We start from the raw sequence: 20321 nt of genomic DNA, 5'->3' as shown, positions 1-20321 counted from the left end.
TGTGTTTTGTCAAAGCGGACCACGTTCATGCCGACGCTAATAAATTATATATTTGAGGACCCATTCTGCAGGTAACCAATTCGATTTGTTGTTCAAGTTATGTCTCGTGCAGTAAAATTATTGTTGTAAAATTACACTGGTGGCGTTGCTAGCATTCTTGATCTAGGATGACTAGTGAAGGCTAACTACTTACTAACTGAGTGAGGTAATGCCGGGATATATCAAACTGAGGCTTTAACGTACCGACCGAGCTTTAACGAGGTTGATACGCCGAAACCCAAGTTATATGGATAGTAAAACTCAGACTGATCGCTTTTGCTCATTTTTACATTTTCGTCGGAGGGCATTACGGATTCGCATTGAGCTGTGAGTAGGTCACCACGCGGATGGCATGACTGGCATCAGCCAATTGTAACACTCGTTCTCGTACTCATACCGTAACTTTTTTGAGTCTTTTGTTTTTAACTCAAGTGTTCTCTCATGTGAGGCAGTTGTTTTTGTTTGTAATAAATAATCGAGTGCGATGATGAAGTACGCTACAGTTATTTTGTACCATTTCTTAATTGAATTTACAGAACAATTACTATACCGTGATATATACTGTAACCGTGATATAAAATGACTCATGCCGTGATAGAAGATTTTGGCCATATCGCCCACCCCTAGCTAAGTGGATAGCTACAAACTGCAGGCTGATTAGTGTTGTGGAAGATGGCGGTATAAGGAATGCTATTACTCAACCCTTGAGATTTACAAGAAATATTTTATACAGCGTATAGTAAATACTGCTGTTAAAAAGCATAATTTGTTTAAAAGTTTTGCAAACCAAATGTTATGGCACTTGTTTCATATAGCATTACTTTTAAAATAAAACTGCGCAATACATTACTTTTGAATCATAATGCGATAAAAATGTATTGTTGCCCAGCACACACATATATATATATATATATTATATATTAGTGCTGTCAGTTTAACGCGTTAACGCAAACCCAAATTAACGGCGTCAATTTTTATCGCCCGATTAACGCTCTTTTTGGCCAAGCAAACTTTGTAGCTTTTTTCACATGCTGTTGCAACAACTACCAACGTTAGAAAAACTACAACACCACACCGGATCTAGCTTGACCAGAAACAAAACAACAGGCACGCCACACACACTTGTTTGGCTTGCGAGCCGGCTAAAGAGTGGTAGCAGAGCCCTTTTACGGATATTAGACATTCTCTGGTAGTAGGCTAACGTTACATTTTGAGTGGATGGCAAGTGCGAAACGCCGAAATGGATGCCAATAAGATTCTGATCAAAGTGATCTGTGTGTTTTGTCGTTGTAAACTGAGCTATCATTGCACACGTCCAGTCTGAAATACAACTTGATGGCCAAGCACACAGCTGAAGCGAATTCTCCGCCCCCCTCGGCGATTGCAATGTTGTTTTCAATAAAAAAAATATTTGCACGAAGCAATCCGAACCACTTTTCCATGTTGATAAGAGCATTAAAATTTGAAAAAAGAATGGAACCAAAAGAAATCAAGGGACATTTAGAATAGATAAAAATGTGCGATTAATCGCGAGTTAACTATGACATTAATTGCGATTAAATATTTTAATCGTTTGACAGCACTAATATATATGTATGTATATATGTGTGTGTGTGTGTATGTATATCTGTGTGTGTATGTATATCTGTGTGTGTGTATATATATATATGTGTGTGTGAATGTATATATGTGTGTGTATGTATGTATATATGTGTGTGTGAATGTATATATGTGTGTGTGTATGTATATATGTGTGTGTGTGTATGTATAGTTTTAGTAATATAATCCTAGTTAGTAATACTCAATTCATATTCTAATTTAAGAATGCACATGCTCTTTCAGACTAAATGTTTCTAGTTTTCAGTTGCGTGAACTACAGTACTGTGCAAAAGTTAGACACAAGTAAACATTTAAAAGTAAAGCAAAAATGCTATAAGAAATAACAAAATGAAAAGACCAAACATTGCCCTTCTATATTGCTGCATGGATTTTTTATATTTTTTAGACAAGATTCATGTAAAAAATATTGTGTGCTTTCAGTTAAATTGCCGTAAATGAATGTGGAAATAATTTTTTTCTAAGCAAAACTTTCCAAGCGGGGCAATGAAATCAATGCATAATTTGATTTTACCATTGTTCCTGTGTATTCATGGAAATTATTGTTATTCTGTTGTTTTTATTGTCTTATACTGCCTCTTTTGTTTAATATGTTTAGCTTTTTGTATTTTGTCTTGAATTGCTTTAACCTAAACCCTTTCATCCCTCTCCTCATCTCCCCATTTTCTGCAGTTTTTTTCAAGAACAGACCGGTTACTGAAGCACAAGCGGACTTGTGAAGAAGCCATAAAGAAAGGTTTGGGTCCAATCAGGATGGAGCTGGGCGAAGGGGAATTGGGTCAGGGGAGCTACTCACTCACTCAGGGAAATGTACCCACTACTTCAGGACGAAAGAGGAGCAAGTCCAAAAACACAGAAGGTGGAGGCGAACGCAAGAGGAAGAAGGCAGTTGCCTCAGCTGCTGCTGCTTCAGCTGCTGCTGCCTCTTCCTCTGTAGAGATGAACTGCAGCCTGGGGCTGTCGGACTATGGCATGGACCACCCCTCAGGTTCTGGACCTGGGCCCAACATGCAGGGTCGCAGCCCCAAATTAGTCTTCAAGAAGGTGGGCCGCAAGGGCATAGACAAGACTCTCTTGTCCATGGAGGATGAAGCAGGGCCCTCCGCCTCACATCATGGGCAGAAGCTGCTGTCTCAGAAAGCCGTCTCAATTGACCATGTTGGCAGCTCAGTCCTCCTAGATGGCATGGGGCTGCTCCATGCCTCTGGCGGCGCCAAACAAGGCCCCATCACCAGCAGCAACTACGATGATGCCATGCAATTTGTAAAGAAGCGTCGCTACCTCCATGCAGCTAATAATGACTACGGGGCCAACTCAATCCATATGCCACCCAGCAGCAGTGTCATCCAGGGTTCCCTTGAGCCTGAGCCTACTCTAACCATGCTGGACACTTCGCCTCTGGACATAAAGCACGACAAGTCAGGCATCCCTGACGAGGTGCTCCAGAGCCTTCTGGACCACTACACCCACAAGTCTGATGGGGCACATCATCACGACGTAACGTTTGACCTGTCTGATCACCCGCACCATGTGGTCCTTCAGCCTGCTGCTCCTGTCACCCCTGAGCTGGAAGATGACTCGCCCAACGATGGTGACAAGGCAGTGGTGATGAGTGAGTACTCCAAGTTCCTGCTTCAGGCCCTGGAGCGCACCAGTCACAGCGGGCCCTTCCCCACCCTGGGCCCCAGTGGGCCCTTCCCCACCCTGCTTTCAAGCAACTCCAGCCCTACGGGGCCCTTGTTCTCAGATAAGCATGTCTACACTACGTCCCCGCTTGAGTGTGGCTACCCACCAACTGTCTCCTCCCCGCTACCCACATCTTCTTCATCATCATCCTCCAAGTCACACTATGGGATGCTGGTAGGCTCTCCCTCCCAGCCAGGTTACCACCTCAGCAGCTTGGACCCCACCAGCCATCAGCAGCTCACCCCATCTCAGGAGCTGACAGAACAGCTGGAGAAGCAGCCCTCCCCAGGGTACTCCCTCCCCAGCCAGGAGCTGACAGTTGCTAGAACCCACAAGGAGCAGCAGACCAAGGGCAGTGGAAGCAATGGAGGCACTAACGGTTCCAGCTACACGCCAGCTCCCTCAGATCTGGACACGCCCAAGGAAACTGACCTGCGGGCAACCTACCAGATTGAGAACTTTGCCCAGGCCTTTGGCTCCCAGTTCAAGTCGGGTCGCCATACCCCTCTGAGTTATAGTTCAGACTCTGGGGCGGAGGTTGATCACCGAATACGGACTCCCGTGTCAGAATTCTCAGGGTTTACCAGTTTGTTAGCTGATGTCAGTGAGCCAGTCAGTACAGGATCAAAAACCCCAACAAGCCAAAGTTTCAGGTAAAAGTTTGACGAGGTGAACATTTGGGGTGTTATTTTGTTGTTTTCCATGTCCACATAACTCGCATAACTTTTGTTATTTTTGTCAATTTGTTTTAAACACTGCCATTACATGATGATACGAAACTCTACCAGGTAAGGTCTTCAAGATCTCAAATGCAATTTGTTTAATATTCTCTTTTTTAATCTGTATTTAGTCTCATTTTAAGTGTAGTTGAGTATGACCGTAAACGTAGATTTAAATGTAACTTAAAATTAGGGATAGTGTTAAACTTTCTAGATTTTAGTTTATTTCTGTGAACTTGTTTTACCAATCATCAAACTGTTGTAAAATAATGAATGATGTTGATAATTTCTGTAAAGTTTGTGGCAGGGAAATGCCCAGAATTCAAATGGCAAAAAGTATATATTGTCTGTTACAATAATAATTACTCAGGAAATAGGCAAAAATGTGTAATAAGGGGACTTTGTACTATGAGATGCAATTAGCACACTTTTTCGTGTACTTTGAGACTAGAAGCTTTGTTGTTGTTTTTACTCCTCAAAGAACAAAGACGTGTTACAGATATTCCTGTTTGGTAATGTTGGCAATGCTTTTTCTCAACATGTAGCTGTGTAGAGATTACGGTACTCCTGTGTAAATTTTACAATGTACACACTTGTGATATTTGGGAAACTTGGATATTTATACACAACTAATGATGCATATAGGTCAGGCTTGAACCAAAAGAGTGGGGATAAACCTGATTATCATTCGGTTTATATATAATGTCCCGATATGAACCCTCAGTATGCCCACACCTGTGGCTTACAGAGGGTATATCTCATCATTGCTGCAGATTAGCAAATAAAATGGACTTCCTCCTTGTAGGCTATTAGTTGTTGTCCTCCCATATTCAATATCTACTCCACTCCTAGTTCTCTTTTTGTCAATAGAATAAAACAAGCACTTTTCCACAAATACAAGCAAAAATTGTTAAATTATGAATGCACCAACAGTGATTTTTATGAGGAGCAAACTGTGAACAAGGATTTGATAGGGTAATATTGGCCAATACTGTATCAGTTGTCTTAAACATGGGATCTATAGATATGATTCTGGACATTTTGAATTGTATTATTTTTTTATTCAAAATGGTTTTTTTTCTGTGCAGGGGGGTGTACATTTTTTTTTGGGGGGGGGGGGGGGGTGGCGTTGAATGCCACTTTTTTCTGTAAACAAACCAACTTGTAATTTATTATTTTGTTCCTACATCAGAAACAACAGATGTCATGTAATTTACTGGACCTTTTAATTATTTTGGCCCACACAAACAGGAATGATACAAAAAATATATTCCTTGATACAGACTTGCAGTTAAGTCTATGTGCAGAAATGCAGTTCCTGATAAACTCCCAGGAAAAAAACTATGGCCTTCTTTGTCTTCCCCAGCTAAACTATTCTATCCCAGCAGCCAGGGTAGATATTTAGTTAAAGTTCATTACCAGTGTGCCCCCCAATTCTCCTTTCCGTGATCAGACTGACTGACCACTTCACCCTAAACACACACGATGCTTTTGAGAGGGAGAGAGAAAGAGGGACAGAGAGGGAGAGGGGTGGAGGGAAACAAGATCGGATTTACCTAAATATACCTCATATCACTTTGAAGCGTAAAGAAGCAGGGACACACGTTTCATTTATGTAGTGGTAATATTTGTAGTATAGGTTAAACATATTGTATCATCATGTAACACTGCTTGTGTTTACAATTATAGAGAGCAATTGACTAATTGAAATGCAAATGTATTGTCTTATTCATTATCTGTAAAGCATTCACACCAAGCAGTGTTGCATTCTAGATGCCTCATAGAACTTATGTTTCTCATGTTATATCCCTTATTTTTGTTACTTGCCATAATGTGTTTTGATATGATCTGTAGAAGGATATTGTTTACAACAATGTACAAAAAACACTAATGTGTGTTAAATTGTGTTTCTTCTGATATGCATGATATGAAGATTTTGTATGGCTTTTTTCTGATTCTTACTGCAACACCAAATTTAGTAACAGATGCCTCCCCACTGTGATTTGTTTTTGACCCTTGTGATAAGATGTCCGGGGCTGTACCTGTTATTGAATTTACAAACCAATTAGAGAAGCCAATAAAACATTTGTTACAAAAATACCTTGCAGACTTGTGTGTAATTGTCTGTCAGGTTGTTCATTGTCCCTGTGCTTTAAAGTCAGACACGAGTGGTGGTGCAGAACAATATATTTAAGCAAGTTAGTCATACTGTATAGTGTTTTCCAATCCTTTTTTCAAAGGGTTTTCATAAAGGGTTTATGGATGATATCAGGTGTGATGTTGATGAAGTTGCCTAACTGGAAGGAGAGACTGGATGCCCGAGAGCCCGCAATAGCTAATTGTGTAATGAATAAGAAGACCAAGGAGATCATTGTGGACTTCAGACGAGCTAAGAACATCACACACATCCCCGTTGCATTAATGGAGAGGTAGTGGAGCGTGTCTAGCTTGTCATGCTTGTTCCAACCACAAATATACACTTACGCACTTACACACACAAACACCTATACACCCATATACCCATGGCAACTTTAGTCTTGTTGGATGCCCAAACCTGGACTAGCTACACCAACGTCCAAGCAAACATCCGACAGGTACGTTGAGGTATCCATTGCTGTTGACGCAGTGTTTACTTATGAATACTTTAAGTTTTGATTTCCACTACAGATTAATCTAATCTAATACAATAATAAATATAACTGCAAGCAGTAATGGCGGATTCCTCCAAACATTGTGAACCATTGATTTTTTTAAATTCTTGACAAATTGTAACTGTATAGAAAAATCAATGCTGCTGACTTACCAAGGGGATACCAAATCTGACCAATTCCAAATATAGCTGCAAGCAGCAATGAGGTGGCCAAGCAGTCAAATAACCCAGAAAACATTTTAGACATCCTCAGAAGAGGGTAACAAGTACACGCAGCAAGTTTGGTGTGAATCCATCAAAGATTTGCTGAGATACAACCCAACTTCCTGTTTGCTGGCTTAACGGCACATTTTGATTGCCTGTACCGGAAAAACGGTTTCGAAAATCAGAAAACCATTTGTTAGCTTTTGTGAGGCTTGGTCTGAAGATAATCTCTGCTAAATTTGGTGAAGATTTGACAACATGTGTAGGAGGAGTACAGAAAAAACGTTTTTCAATGAATTCAAAATGGCGGCCGCATAAATTCGGCTATTATCACAAATTATTATGAGTCACACACGGGATGTCCCAAGATATCATGAGACAAAGGAATCACTCAATAAAGGCAAACAAATCAATAATTATTGGCCAAAACACATTTTTGCTTCCTGCGGCCACGCCCAGTGATCACATGACACCAAATTGTCTAGATATCCTCAGAAGAGGGTTCCGAGTCATCATACCAAGTTTGGTGTTGATATCTTGAAGATTTGCTGAGATATGACTTCACTTTCTGTTTGGCGGCTTTTCTGATGAATTTGATTGGCTGTACCGGACAAACGGTTGTGAGGATCACAATTCTTTTCGATAACTTTTGTGAGGCTCGGTCTGAAGGTCATCTCTGGTAACTTTGAAGAAGATTTGACAAGAATTGTAGGAGGAGTAGGCTTTCAAAGGTTTTTGATAAAACCGGAAATAGCGGAAAATCTATATAACCGGAAATTGACGCCATGGTGTGCGTTGAACTCGGCTTGATCCAGGGAATCCAATGGTACCTCATTTTTGAAAATCGGTCATACGGTTCAAAAGTTGCGTGTGTAAACACAAGTCCAACTTTGACCCGTTGGTGGCGCTAGAGTGGTCTAATGGGAGACCTGAAACTTGGTGTAGGTATAGAATGAACTGTCCTTAATGAGTGTGCCAAATTTTACAAAAAGTTGTCGAAGGGGTCTAGGGGCTGCCATTGACTCCCATGGCACTAGAATAAAAAAAAAAGAAATATAGCTGCAGGCAGCAATGGCGGGTTCCTCCATAGCATTTCAAACCATTACCAAATTGACATGACACAGACATGTATTTCATTCATGTACACAACATTTCAAGACAACTGGATCAATGGCTGATTTTAAGTCATTTTCTGAAATTCTTCACAAATTGTCACTGTAGAGAAATATCCATGCTGCCGACATTATGGGTTATTGACACTCTTTTGTTCCCCATGAGCAATATAAGGCATGCGTACCAACTTTTAGACATTTTGGACAAACAGGGTTAAAATGCCACCCTTTTGAAAGTGACAACTTTGAAGCGTGTTCTGTCAGGCCACCTGTGCTCTGGTCAGGCCCATCATGCAGAGATCCATTCTTTAAAAGCTTTGATTACAATAATAATTTTATGAAAGGGAAGATACACTTTAGTAAAGGACGTGTATGCAATGGTAGGACGACAACTACATTAAGGCCTATAAGTATAGTTATATATATATTATATGTAAAGTAGCCCCATTTTTGTTGGGTGTACAACAAAGGAGTTACCACCAGTTCCAATAGATGCCTCCATATTTAAAATGTAAAAATGACTGGTGGATTAATATTTTCCTTGTTTTATGCTGTTTTTGGGGACTTTCCACTTCAGCACCCATTTCCCAGTGTCATGTTACTGGATCTAGTTAATGGCGTAATGTTATGGGCATGGAGATGAGGCTACTACAAGGGGCCGGGGAGCAGGGCGGTAGGATAAAGCAGGGCGAGACGTTATATACTGGACACACACCACGAATAAAGGGAGACTTCTCAAGTTTTCTAAAACATGGCACGGAGCATTCATTCCGCAAGCAGATGCTTGTACACCCAGTTCCTCTATTCTACGCTACTACATTTTGAGTTGGGATGGTGTTCCACTGTTCTGCTTCTCTTTTTCGCAACTCCTACAAAACATTTCTGGGCATCATTGCTTTTATTAGTGCATGCAATGCTCGGAAGAAAACTATATAACAACAATAATGTTTAATGTAACTGGCCTTTCTAACAGTACAACTAGGCCCAGCTTGGCACCCCATAGTTGCATTGCAAATGAAAACAAGAGCCTTTTCAATAGGCCCAGTGGCAGACTCATGGTGTTTGAGGTTGTCAAATATCACCAGACATGGACTTCTGCCTAAATTGACATGCACCAACGCAGAGCAATGAGTTTCAACAACCATTAGCACAGTTATTCAATTTGTTGACTTTACTCTTAATGCAAGACTATGTTTAAGTCTGAAATTCTTTGTCAGCAACTGTTTATGTAGGAACCCTCCCTCACCCAATTGCTTTGGTCATGCTTTCTTAAAAGTCAAGTCCTTAGTTTAGATGTGCCAAAGAAGATGATAACATGACCAAGCTGTGTTTGGTTGATTCAACTGTATAGTTCTGAAGAAGAAGACCTTCTGTTTCTTTTAACAGTAGAATTAGCTGTGGCCAAACTAACCACACAATGCCTACTAGTCTAAAATGGCTACTAGACTAAGGAGTGAAGGTGGGAGCTTGCTATTGTTATGATTTTTGAGTCAAACAACTTGCTAAATGATTAAATGTCTGTTAAATCTCAAATCCAACTTTAAATTTATAAAAGAGAGAATTAAACCTAGAGGTTTAAAAGGCTACGTTTGTTTAAACAAATTACAGATAGGATTTGGGGAAAAAGCTTTAGAAATTAGCCAAGCATACATATTTTAAATATTCACAATGAATCTACTTTTCATCTTACATTGAACTACTTTTCAGATTTGTGTGGGTGCCGTAGGTTCTAGAGGCTTTTTTGTTCCTCATGAGAAATAAGGCATATGTAATGAATTTCAGAATTTTGGGACAAATGGGATGCAAATGGCAGCACTTTGAAAATGGACAATTGGGGGGTGGCCGTAGCGCCACCTATGGATAATGGTGGGTCATTTGTGGTGTGTTAGTTACTCATGGCCTATACTATCAATGTTTCAGGATTTGGAGAACTTTTTACCATTGTATACAAAATCGGAAATGCAATACCAACAAGATCCACATGGGCTTTTGTTAAAGTGTTTCTTGGCCTATACTGTCTATGTTTCAGGATTTTGAGACCTTTTTAGCATTGCATACAAAATCGGAAATGCAATACCATCAAGATCCACATGGGCCTTTATTTCAAGCCAAGAAGTGAAGGGAGGGGGCTTGGTGAGCCTATCCATTCCAGAAAGTCTTGTATCTTTGTGCTTTAGGGCGTGGCCTGTAGCGCCACCTATGGGTAATGTTGGGCCATTTGTGGTGTGGTAGTTACTTTTGGTCTATATACTATCAATGTTTCAGGATTTATATAACTTTTTACCATTGCATACAAAATCGGAAATGCAATACCAAGAAGATCCACATGGGCTTTTGTTAAAGTTTTTCTCGGCCTATACTATCAATCTTTCAGGATTTGAGACCTTTTTACCATTGCGTACAAAATCGGAAATGCAATACCACATATAAGATCCACATGGGCCTTTGCTTAAGACCAAGGAATGAGTGGGGGCTTGGTCAGCCCACACTCTCCTGAAATGTTGCGTGTGCGTCTTGGCCGCGCGTGTGTCAAGGGAAGACTGAGTGTGTGTGAGAATTTGGAGCACGCGCGGGCAGGAGGAGGGGAGAGAGGGTTTTGCAGAATAGCTCTGAAATTAGCCAAGCATGCATGTTTCAAATATTCACCAAAAATATACTTTTCATCTCACAGTCAACTTTTTTTCAGATTTGAATACTAAACATTCTCAAGAGTCTTCATATGAACTAGTGATAGTATCAGAGTATCCGTTTTAGACCGGTGGATGTGTAAAGCATTATTTTAGCGTTAGCGATAAATTTGATTTGATTTATGTCAGTCATTTTTTAAGATATTAAGTCAATTTTTCACATGGGAACATGTTGTATTGTCTTCTACCGATATACCAAGTTTGGTGTTGATATCTCAAAGATTTGCTGAGATTTGACCCAACTTCCTGTTTGGTTCCTTTGTTGATGATTTTGATTGGCTGTACTGGACAAACGGTTTTGAAAATCAAAAATCCTATTGATAACTTTTGTGAGGCTCAGTCTGGAGATCCTCTCTGGCAACTTTGAAGAAAATTTTAACCAAAAATGTAGGAGGAGTAGCGAAAAAAAGTGTTTCCTCAATCTTTATTGTACAGAAAAATCCAATATGGCGGCCGTTATAGGTTCTAGAGGCTTTTTTGTTCCTCATGAGAAATAAGGCATCTGTAATAAATTTCAGCATTTTGGGATTTATGGCCTGCAAATGGCATCACTTTAAAAATTGACATATTGGGGCGTGGCCTGTAGCGCCACCTGTTGTCTCACATGGCCCATGTTTGGTATGGTAGTTACTAATGGTCTGCAGTTTCAACATGCCAAATTTCACAACTTTTTACAATTGTGCTCTAGGGGCTGCCATTGACTCCCATGGGTAAAACATAATAATAAATATAACTGCAAGCAGTAATGGCGGATTCCTCCAAACACTGCGAACCATTGAAAAATGTTTATTTTTGACAAATTGTAACTGTATAGAAAAATGTATGCTGCAGAATTACCAATGGCATACCAAATCTGAAATGCAATACCATCAAGATCCACAAGGGCCTTTATTTCAAGCCAGTAAGTGAAGGAAGGGGGCTTGGTGAGCTTATCCATTCCAGAAAGCCTTGTATCTTTATGCATTAAGGCGTGGCCTGTAGCGCCACCTATGGGTAATGGTGGACCATTTGTGGTGTGGTAGTTACTCTTGGCCTATACTATTAATGTTTCAGGATTTTAAAAACTTTTTACCATTGCATATAAAATCGGAAATGCAATACCAACAGGATCCACATGGGCTTTGGGTAAAGTGTGGTAGTTACTCTTGGCCTGTACTGTCAATGTGTCAGGATTTGGAGACCTTTTTACTATTGCATACAAAGTAGGAAATGCAATGACACCAAGGTCCTCAAGGGCCTATGCTGATATTCAAGGAATGAGTGGGGGCTTGGTCAGCCCACACAGTCCTGATATGTTGCGTGTGTGTCTTGCCAAGCCCGCGCGTGTCAAGGGAAGAATGAGTGTCTGAGAATTTGGAGCATGCGCGGGGAGGAGCAGGGGACACATTTCATTGTAAATTTCCCTAGAAATTAGCCAAGCATGCATGTTTCAAAGATTCACCAAAAATCGACCTTTCATCTTAGAGTCAACTTTTTCTCAGATTTGTGTACTAAACATTCTCAAGAGTCTTCATATGAACTTGTTTGACTGGCTTACGTGTAAAGCATTGCGAACCATTCAAAAATGTATATTCTTGACAAATTGTAACTGTATAGAAAAATCAATGCTGCAGAATTTCCAATGGGATACCAAATCTGAAATGCAATAACATCAACATCCACAAGGGCCTTTATTTCAAGCCAAGAAGTGAAGCGCTTTAATCTTCACAAGAAGTGAAGTGCTTTGTGCTTTAGGGCGTGGCCTGTAGCGACACCTATTGGTAATGGTGGGCCATTTGTGGTGTGGTAGTTACTCTTGGCCTATACTATCAATGTTTCAGGATGTTTTTAACTTTTTACCATTGCATACAAAATCGGAAATGCAATACCAACAAGATCCACATGGGCTTTTGTTAAAGTGTTGTTGTTACTCTTGGCCTTTACTATCAATGTTTCAGGATTTGGATAACTTTTTACCATGGCAAACAAAATCTGAAATGCAATACCATCAAGATCCACATGGCCTTTGCAAAAGACCAAGGAACACTCTCCTGAAATGTTGCGTGTGCGTCTTGCCAAGCCCGCGCGTGTGTCAAGGGAAGACCTATGGGTAATAGTGGGCCATTTGTGGTGTGGTAGTTACTCTTGGTCTATACTATCAATGTTTCAGGATTTTTATAACTTTTTACCATTGTATACAAAATCGGAAAAGCAATACCAACAAGATCCACATGGGCTTTTTGTTAAAGTGTTTCTTTGCCTATACTATCTATGTTTCAGGATTTTGAGACCTTTTTACCATTGCATACAAAATCGGAAATGCAATACCATCAAGAGCCACATGGGCCTTTTTTTCAAGCCAATAAGTGAAGGGAGGGGGCTTGGTGAGCCTATCCATTCCAGAAAGCCTTGTATATTTGTGCTTTTTGGCGTGGCCTGTAGCGCCACCTATGGGTAATGGTGGGCCATTTGTGGTGTGGTAGTTACTCTTGGTCTATACTATCAATGTTTCAGGATTTTTATAACTTTTTACCATTGCATACAAAATCGGAAATGCAATACCAACAAGATCCACATGGGCTTTTGTTAAAGTGTTTCTCGGCCTACACTATCAATGTTTCAGGATTTGAGACCTTTTTACCATTGCATACAAAATCGGAAATGCAATACCATCAAGAGCCACATGGGCCTTTGCTAAAGACCAAGGAATGAGTGGGGGCTTGGTCAGCCCACACTCTCCTGAAATGTTGCGTGTGCGTCTTGGCCGCGCGTGTGTCAAGGGAAGGCTGAGTGTGTGTGAGATTTTGGAGCACGCGCGGGGAGGAGCAAGGGAGACATTCATTGGAAATTTGCCTAGAAATTAGCCAAGCAAGCATGTTTCAAATATTCACCAAAAATCGACCTTTCATCTTACAGTCAACTTTTTCACAGATTTGTGTTATGAACATTCTCAAGAGTTTTCATATGAACTTGTGATTGAATCAGAGTATCAGTTTTTGAATGGCTGATGTGTAAAGCATAATTTTAGCGTTAGCGATAAGTTCAATTTGCTTTATATCAATCATTTTTTGAGATATGAATTTGCCTTTGCACATGGTAACATGTTGTAGTGTCTTCCTCCGATCTACCAAGTTTAGTGTTGATATCTCAAAGATTTGCTGAGACATGACTTCACATCCTGTTTTGCGGCTTTTCTGATGAATTTGATTGGCTGTACCGGACAGACGGTTATGAGGATCAAAATTCCTTTGATAACTTTTGTGAGGCTTGGTCTGAAGATCATCTCTGGTGATTTTGAAGAAGATATGACAAAAATTGTAGGAGGAGTAGGCTTTCAAAGGTTTTTGATAAAACCGGAAATGGTGGGAAATCTATATAACCGGAAATTAACGCCATGGTGTGCGTTGAACTCGGCTTGATCCAGGGAATCCAATGGTACCTCATTTTTGAAAATGAGTCATACGGTTCAAAAGTTGCGTGTGTAAACACAAGTCCAACTTTGACCCATTGGTGGCGCTAGAGTGGTCTAATGGGAGACATGAAACTTGGTGTAGGTATAGAAGAAACTGTCCTTAATGAGTGTGCCAAATTTCACAAAAAGTTGTCGATGGGGTCTAGGGGCTGCCATTGACTCCCATGGTACAAGAATTACAAATAATAAAACCACCAATAACAATAGGTTTCCTCCTTACGGAGGAATCCTAATAACTGCAAGCAGTAATGGCGGATTCCTCCAAACACTGCAAACCATTGAACAATGTTTATTCTTGACAAATTGTAACTGTATAGAAGAATGTATGCTGCAGAATTACCAATGGCATACCAAATCTGAAATGCAATACCATCAAGATCCACAAGGGCTTTTATTTCAAGCCAGTAAGTGAAGGAAGGGGGCTTGGTGAGCTTATCCATTCCAGAAAGCCTTGTATCTTTATGCATTAAGGCGTGGCCTGTAGCGCCACCTATGGGTAATGGTGGGCCATTTGTGGTGTGGTAGTTACTCTTGGCCTATACTATTAATGTTTCAGGATTTTAAAAACTTTTTACCATTGCATATAAAATCGGAAATGCAATACCAACAGGATCCACATGGGCTTTGGGTAAAGTGTGGTAGTTACTCTTGGCCTGTACTGTCAATGTGTCAGGATTTGGAGACCTTTTTACTATTGCATACAAAGTAGGAAATGCAATGACACCAAGGTCCTCAAGGGCCTATGCTGATATTCAAGGAATGAGTGGGGGCTTGGTCAGCCCACACAGTCCTGATATGTTGCGTGTGTGTCTTGCCAAGCCCGCGCGTGTCAAGGGAAGAATGAGTGTCTGAGAATTTGGAGCATGCGCGGGGAGGAGCAGGGGACACATTTCATTGTAAATTTCCCTAGAAATTAGCCAAGCATGCATGTTTCAAAGATTCACCAAAAATCGACCTTTCATCTTAGAGTCAACTTTTTCTCAGATTTGTGTACTAAACATTCTCAAGAGTCTTCATATGAACTTGTTTGACTGGCTTACGTGTAAAGCATTGCGAACCATTGAAAAATGTATATTCTTGACAAATTGTAACTGTATAGAAAAATCAATGCTGCAGAATTTCCAATGGGATACCAAATCTGAAATGCAATAACATCAACATCCACAAGGGCCTTTATTTCAAGCCAAGAAGTGAAGCGCTTTAATCTTCACAAGAAGTGAAGTGCTTTGTGCTTTAGGGCGTGGCCTGTAGCGACACCTATTGGTAATGGTGGGCCATTTGTGGTGTGGTAGTTACTCTTGGCCTATACTATCAATGTTTCAGGATGTTTTTAACTTTTTACCATTGCATACAAAATCGGAAATGCAATACCAACAAGATCCACATGGGCTTTTGTTAAAGTGTTGTTGTTACTCTTGGCCTTTACTATCAATGTTTCAGGATTTGGATAACTTTTTACCATGGCAAACAAAATCTGAAATGCAATACCATCAAGATCCACATGGCCTTTGCAAAAGACCAAGGAACACTCTCCTGAAATGTTGCGTGTGCGTCTTGCCAAGCCCGCGCGTGTGTCAAGGGAAGACCTATGGGTAATAGTGGGCCATTTGTGGTGTGGTAGTTACTCTTGGTCTATACTATCAATGTTTCAGGATTTTTATAACTTTTTACCATTGTATACAAAATCGGAAAAGCAATACCAACAAGATCCACATGGGCTTTTTGTTAAAGTGTTTCTTTGCCTATACTATCTATGTTTCAGGATTTTGAGACCTTTTTACCATTGCATACAAAATCGGAAATGCAATACCATCAAGAGCCACATGGGCTTTGGGTAAAGTGTGGTAGTTACTCTTGGCCTGTACTGTCAATGTGTCAGGATTTGGAGACCTTTTTACTATTGCATACAAAGTAGGAAATGCAATGACACCAAGGTCCTCAAGGGCCTATGCTGATATTCAAGGAATGAGTGGGGGCTTGGTCAGCCCACACAGTCCTGATATGTTGCGTGTGTGTCTTGCCAAGCCCGCGCGTGTCAAGGGAAGAATGAGTGTCTGAGAATTTGGAGCATGCGCGGGGAGGAGCAGGGGACACATTTCATTGTAAATTTCCCTAGAAATTAGCCAAGCATGCATGTTTCAAAGATTCACCAAAAATCGACCTTTCATCTTAGAGTCAACTTTTTCTCAGATTTGTGTACTAAACATTCTCAAGAGTCTTCATATGAACTTGTTTGACTGGCTTATGTGTAAAGCATTGCGAACCATTGAAAAATGTATATTCTTGACAAATTGTAACTGTATAGAAAAATCAATGCTGCAGAATTTCCAATGGGATACCAAATCTGAAATGCAATAACATCAAGATCCACAAGGGCCTTTATTTCAAGCCAAGAAGTGAAGCGCTTTAATCTTCACAAGAAGTGAAGTGCTTTGTGCTTTAGGGCGTGGCCTGTAGCGACCCCTATTGGTAATGGTGGGCCATTTGTGGTGTGGTAGTTACTCTTGGCCTATACTATCAATGTTTCAGGATGTTTTTAACTTTTTACCATTGCATACAAAATCGGAAATGCAATACCAACAAGATCCACATGGGCTTTTGTTAAAGTGTTGTTGTTACTCTTGGCCTTTACTATCAATGTTTCAGGATTTGGATAACTTTTTACCATGGCAAACAAAATCTGAAATGCAATACCATCAAGATCCACATGGCCTTTGCAAAAGACCAAGGAACACTCTCCTGAAATGTTGCGTGTGCGTCTTGCCAAGCCCGCGCGTGTGTCAAGGGAAGACCTATGGGTAATAGTGGGCCATTTGTGGTGTGGTAGTTACTCTTGGTCTATACTATCAATGTTTCAGGATTTTTATAACTTTTTACCATTGTATACAAAATCGGAAAAGCAATACCAACAAGATCCACATGGGCTTTTTGTTAAAGTGTTTCTTTGCCTATACTATCTATGTTTCAGGATTTTGAGACCTTTTTACCATTGCATACAAAATCGGAAATGCAATACCATCAAGAGCCACATGGGCCTTTTTTTCAAGCCAATAAGTGAAGGGAGGGGGCTTGGTGAGCCTATCCATTCCAGAAAGCCTTGTATATTTGTGCTTTTTGGCGTGGCCTGTAGCGCCACCTATGGGTAATGGTGGGCCATTTGTGGTGTGGTAGTTACTCTTGGTCTATACTATCAATGTTTCAGGATTTTTTTAACTTTTTACCATTGCATACAAAATCGGAAATGCAATACCAACAAGATCCACATGGGCTTTTGTTAAAGTGTTTCTCGGCCTACACTATCAATGTTTCAGGATTTGAGACCTTTTTACCATTGCATACAAAATCGGAAATGCAATACCATCAAGAGCCACATGGGCCTTTGCTAAAGACCAAGGAATGAGTGGGGGCTTGGTCAGCCCACACTCTCCTGAAATGTTGCGTGTGCGTCTTGGCCGCGCGTGTGTCAAGGGAAGGCTGAGTGTGTGTGAGATTTTGGAGCACGCGCGGGGAGGAGCAAGGGAGACATTCATTGGAAATTTGCCTAGAAATTAGCCAAGCAAGCATGTTTCAAATATTCACCAAAAATCGACCTTTCATCTTACAGTCAACTTTTTCACAGATTTGTGTTATGAACATTCTCAAGAGTTTTCATATGAACTTGTGATTGAATCAGAGTATCAGTTTTTGAATGGCTGATGTGTAAAGCATAATTTTAGCGTTAGCGATAAGTTCAATTTGCTTTATATCAATCATTTTTTGAGATATGAATTTGCCTTTGCACATGGTAACATGTTGTAGTGTCTTCCTCCGATCTACCAAGTTTAGTGTTGATATCTCAAAGATTTGCTGAGACATGACTTCACATCCTGTTTTGCGGCTTTTCTGATGAATTTGATTGGCTGTACCGGACAGACGGTTATGAGGATCAAAATTCCTTTGATAACTTTTGTGAGGCTTGGTCTGAAGATCATCTCTGGTGATTTTGAAGAAGATATGACAAAAATTGTAGGAGGAGTAGGCTTTCAAAGGTTTTTGATAAAACCGGAAATGGCGGGAAATCTATATAACCGGAAATTAACGCCATGGTGTGCGTTGAACTCGGCTTGATCCACGGAATCCAATGGTACCTCATTTTTGAAAATGAGTCATACGGTTCAAAAGTTGCGTGTGTAAACACAAGTCCAACTTTGACCCATTGGTGGCGCTAGAGTGGTCTAATGGGAGACATGAAACTTGGTGTAGGTATAGAAGAAACTGTCCTTAATGAGTGTGCCAAATTTCACAAAAAGTTGTCGATGGGGTCTAGGGGCTGCCATTGACTCCCATGGTACAAGAATTACAAATAATAAAACCACCAATAACAATAGGTTTCCTCCTTACGGAGGAATCCTAATAAAACCACCAATAACAATAGGGTTCCCTCCTACCGGAGGAACCCTAATAAAACTAACAATAACAATAGGTTTCCTCCTTACGGAGGAATCCTAATAAAACTAACAATAACAATAGGTTTCCTCCTTACGGAGGAATCCTAAATATATTATTCTTATATTTGTATTCCCAGGCAATCTTTTACATTGACAACTTACAATGTACACTGTCTGTCCAGTTTTCATGGGAATACTTTTAAATTTGAGTGACAGTCTTGAGTTACGCAATGATCAGAAGGTGCTGCACATTCCTGTAACGATTAACTGTGTTTTATCTAGTGGTAGGCATAGATTTTATTTTAGAGATTAATCTCGCTGTAATCTTGGCGTTAATCTAGATTAAAATGGCTCATTTGAATTCCGCCGAAGGCATTCAGAATATGTGTGCTACCCAAATAGTGACTAAAAGTAAGTCTTTGAGAACGGGTTTCTCAAGCCAGGTGGCACATTAGACCAGGGTCTTATCTTCTGTTTCCAAAATGCATCACAAACTGCTTGAGAAAGCTGTTCTACTATGATAATTGGTGAAAAAATAAATTATGTTCAATAAGATGTACTTGTGTTTATTAACTGTTTATTAGATTAGTTAGCTTGGCTGATAGAGCTGTGCTGACGGGCTTGCCTCGGTTGCACTCAAACATAGTAGTTTGACGACGACTCTTCCCCTGCGCAACATCAGTGCTTGGAGTTTTGGATGAATCGCTGCAGGAACTAAAAGACAATGACCGTTTCTCAGGAGACTTCTTGGGCAAGCAACTTGTTTTGTTTACATGTTTGAACATCATCGAAGTATGTGAGGTCTGTCAAAGACCTCTCATTCTGTCCCTGTGTGTGTGCGTGAGTCTGATACTCCCACTCACCCTCTTTTTTGTCTGAGAGAGTATGTAGCTAAGTTAACTGCATGTATTATTGACCAAAAGGAAAAGCGTTACATTTCTTTGTTATCGCTTGTATTTTCCTTCTACAATAAGAGCTGCAGCAAGTCACACATTTGTGGAATACCCACATTATCCGCAACAGCAGACATGCAGTAGCTCCAAGTGGACGTACACCCTAATCACCACTATTTACTTTTTGTTTTCTTTCCTGATTTGTGCAGAGGAAAAAACAGTCAACATGTCCCGGATTAAAAAAACAGATACGACTGAGTGGTTAGCCTGCTATGAGAGAAACGTATCTGTCTCTAACAACAGTTAATTTAATTTATGAGTTAACAAGTTCACTAAAGAGGGAAGAATATAGGACAAGAACAAGTGGTTTGCCATGCAAGGTAATAAACAATGTGGCTGTCTGTTTGTGTACTTATGTTTACCAATATGTGTGATTTGTGTTTCAGGAAAAGAGGCAGAACAATATCAATTTTCTTGTTTTTAACCCGTTAGATTTGTTTTCACATTGAACAACAATATTGTCACTGCTGTTACCAAATACATTTGTCAACTCTTGCGTTTCCAATGCGGATTAGTTTTAAATGTTCAATGTGGGATAAGAAACTACTACTAACAGCTTCACTAATTGATTTTTGTGAACTGCTAAAATGAAAATAATGAAAACAATTTAAAAATAAATAAACACATTTAAAGATCAAGTAACTTTATTTTCTTATATAGTGGCTTTGACTCTTGATATGATGTCATGCCTCATGCCTCCCCTCCAAATTGTCTGACAAATTCTTCAGTTTGAAAAGTGCAACTGTGCATTTATTTCCAGTTAATTATAATAACAT

The 20321-nt window shown here is 40.1% G+C and overlaps 1 protein-coding gene across 1 annotated transcript in view; it reads left to right on the top strand.

Moving 5' to 3' along the window:
• The window catches only part of znf281b (zinc finger protein 281b), a 44596-nt gene extending 38435 nt beyond the window's left edge, over nt 1-6161 (top strand). Inside the window, exon 7 of the mRNA XM_084669839.1 lies at nt 2329-6161. Coding sequence (XP_084525965.1) covers nt 2329-3999 — 1671 coding nt within the window. The 3' untranslated portion in view covers nt 4000-6161. The remainder of the gene's footprint in view (nt 1-2328) is intronic.
• Nucleotides 6162-20321: the final 14160 nt, after the last annotated feature.

Source organism: Hypomesus nipponensis, chromosome 13, assembly GCF_054491055.1.
Source record: "Hypomesus nipponensis isolate SF chromosome 13, ASM5449105v1, whole genome shotgun sequence".
In the NCBI taxonomy this organism is placed as follows: Eukaryota; Metazoa; Chordata; class Actinopteri; order Osmeriformes; family Osmeridae; genus Hypomesus; species Hypomesus nipponensis.
Note: the sequence above shows the minus strand (reverse complement) of the source record. Positions and strands in the feature narration are given on the sequence as shown.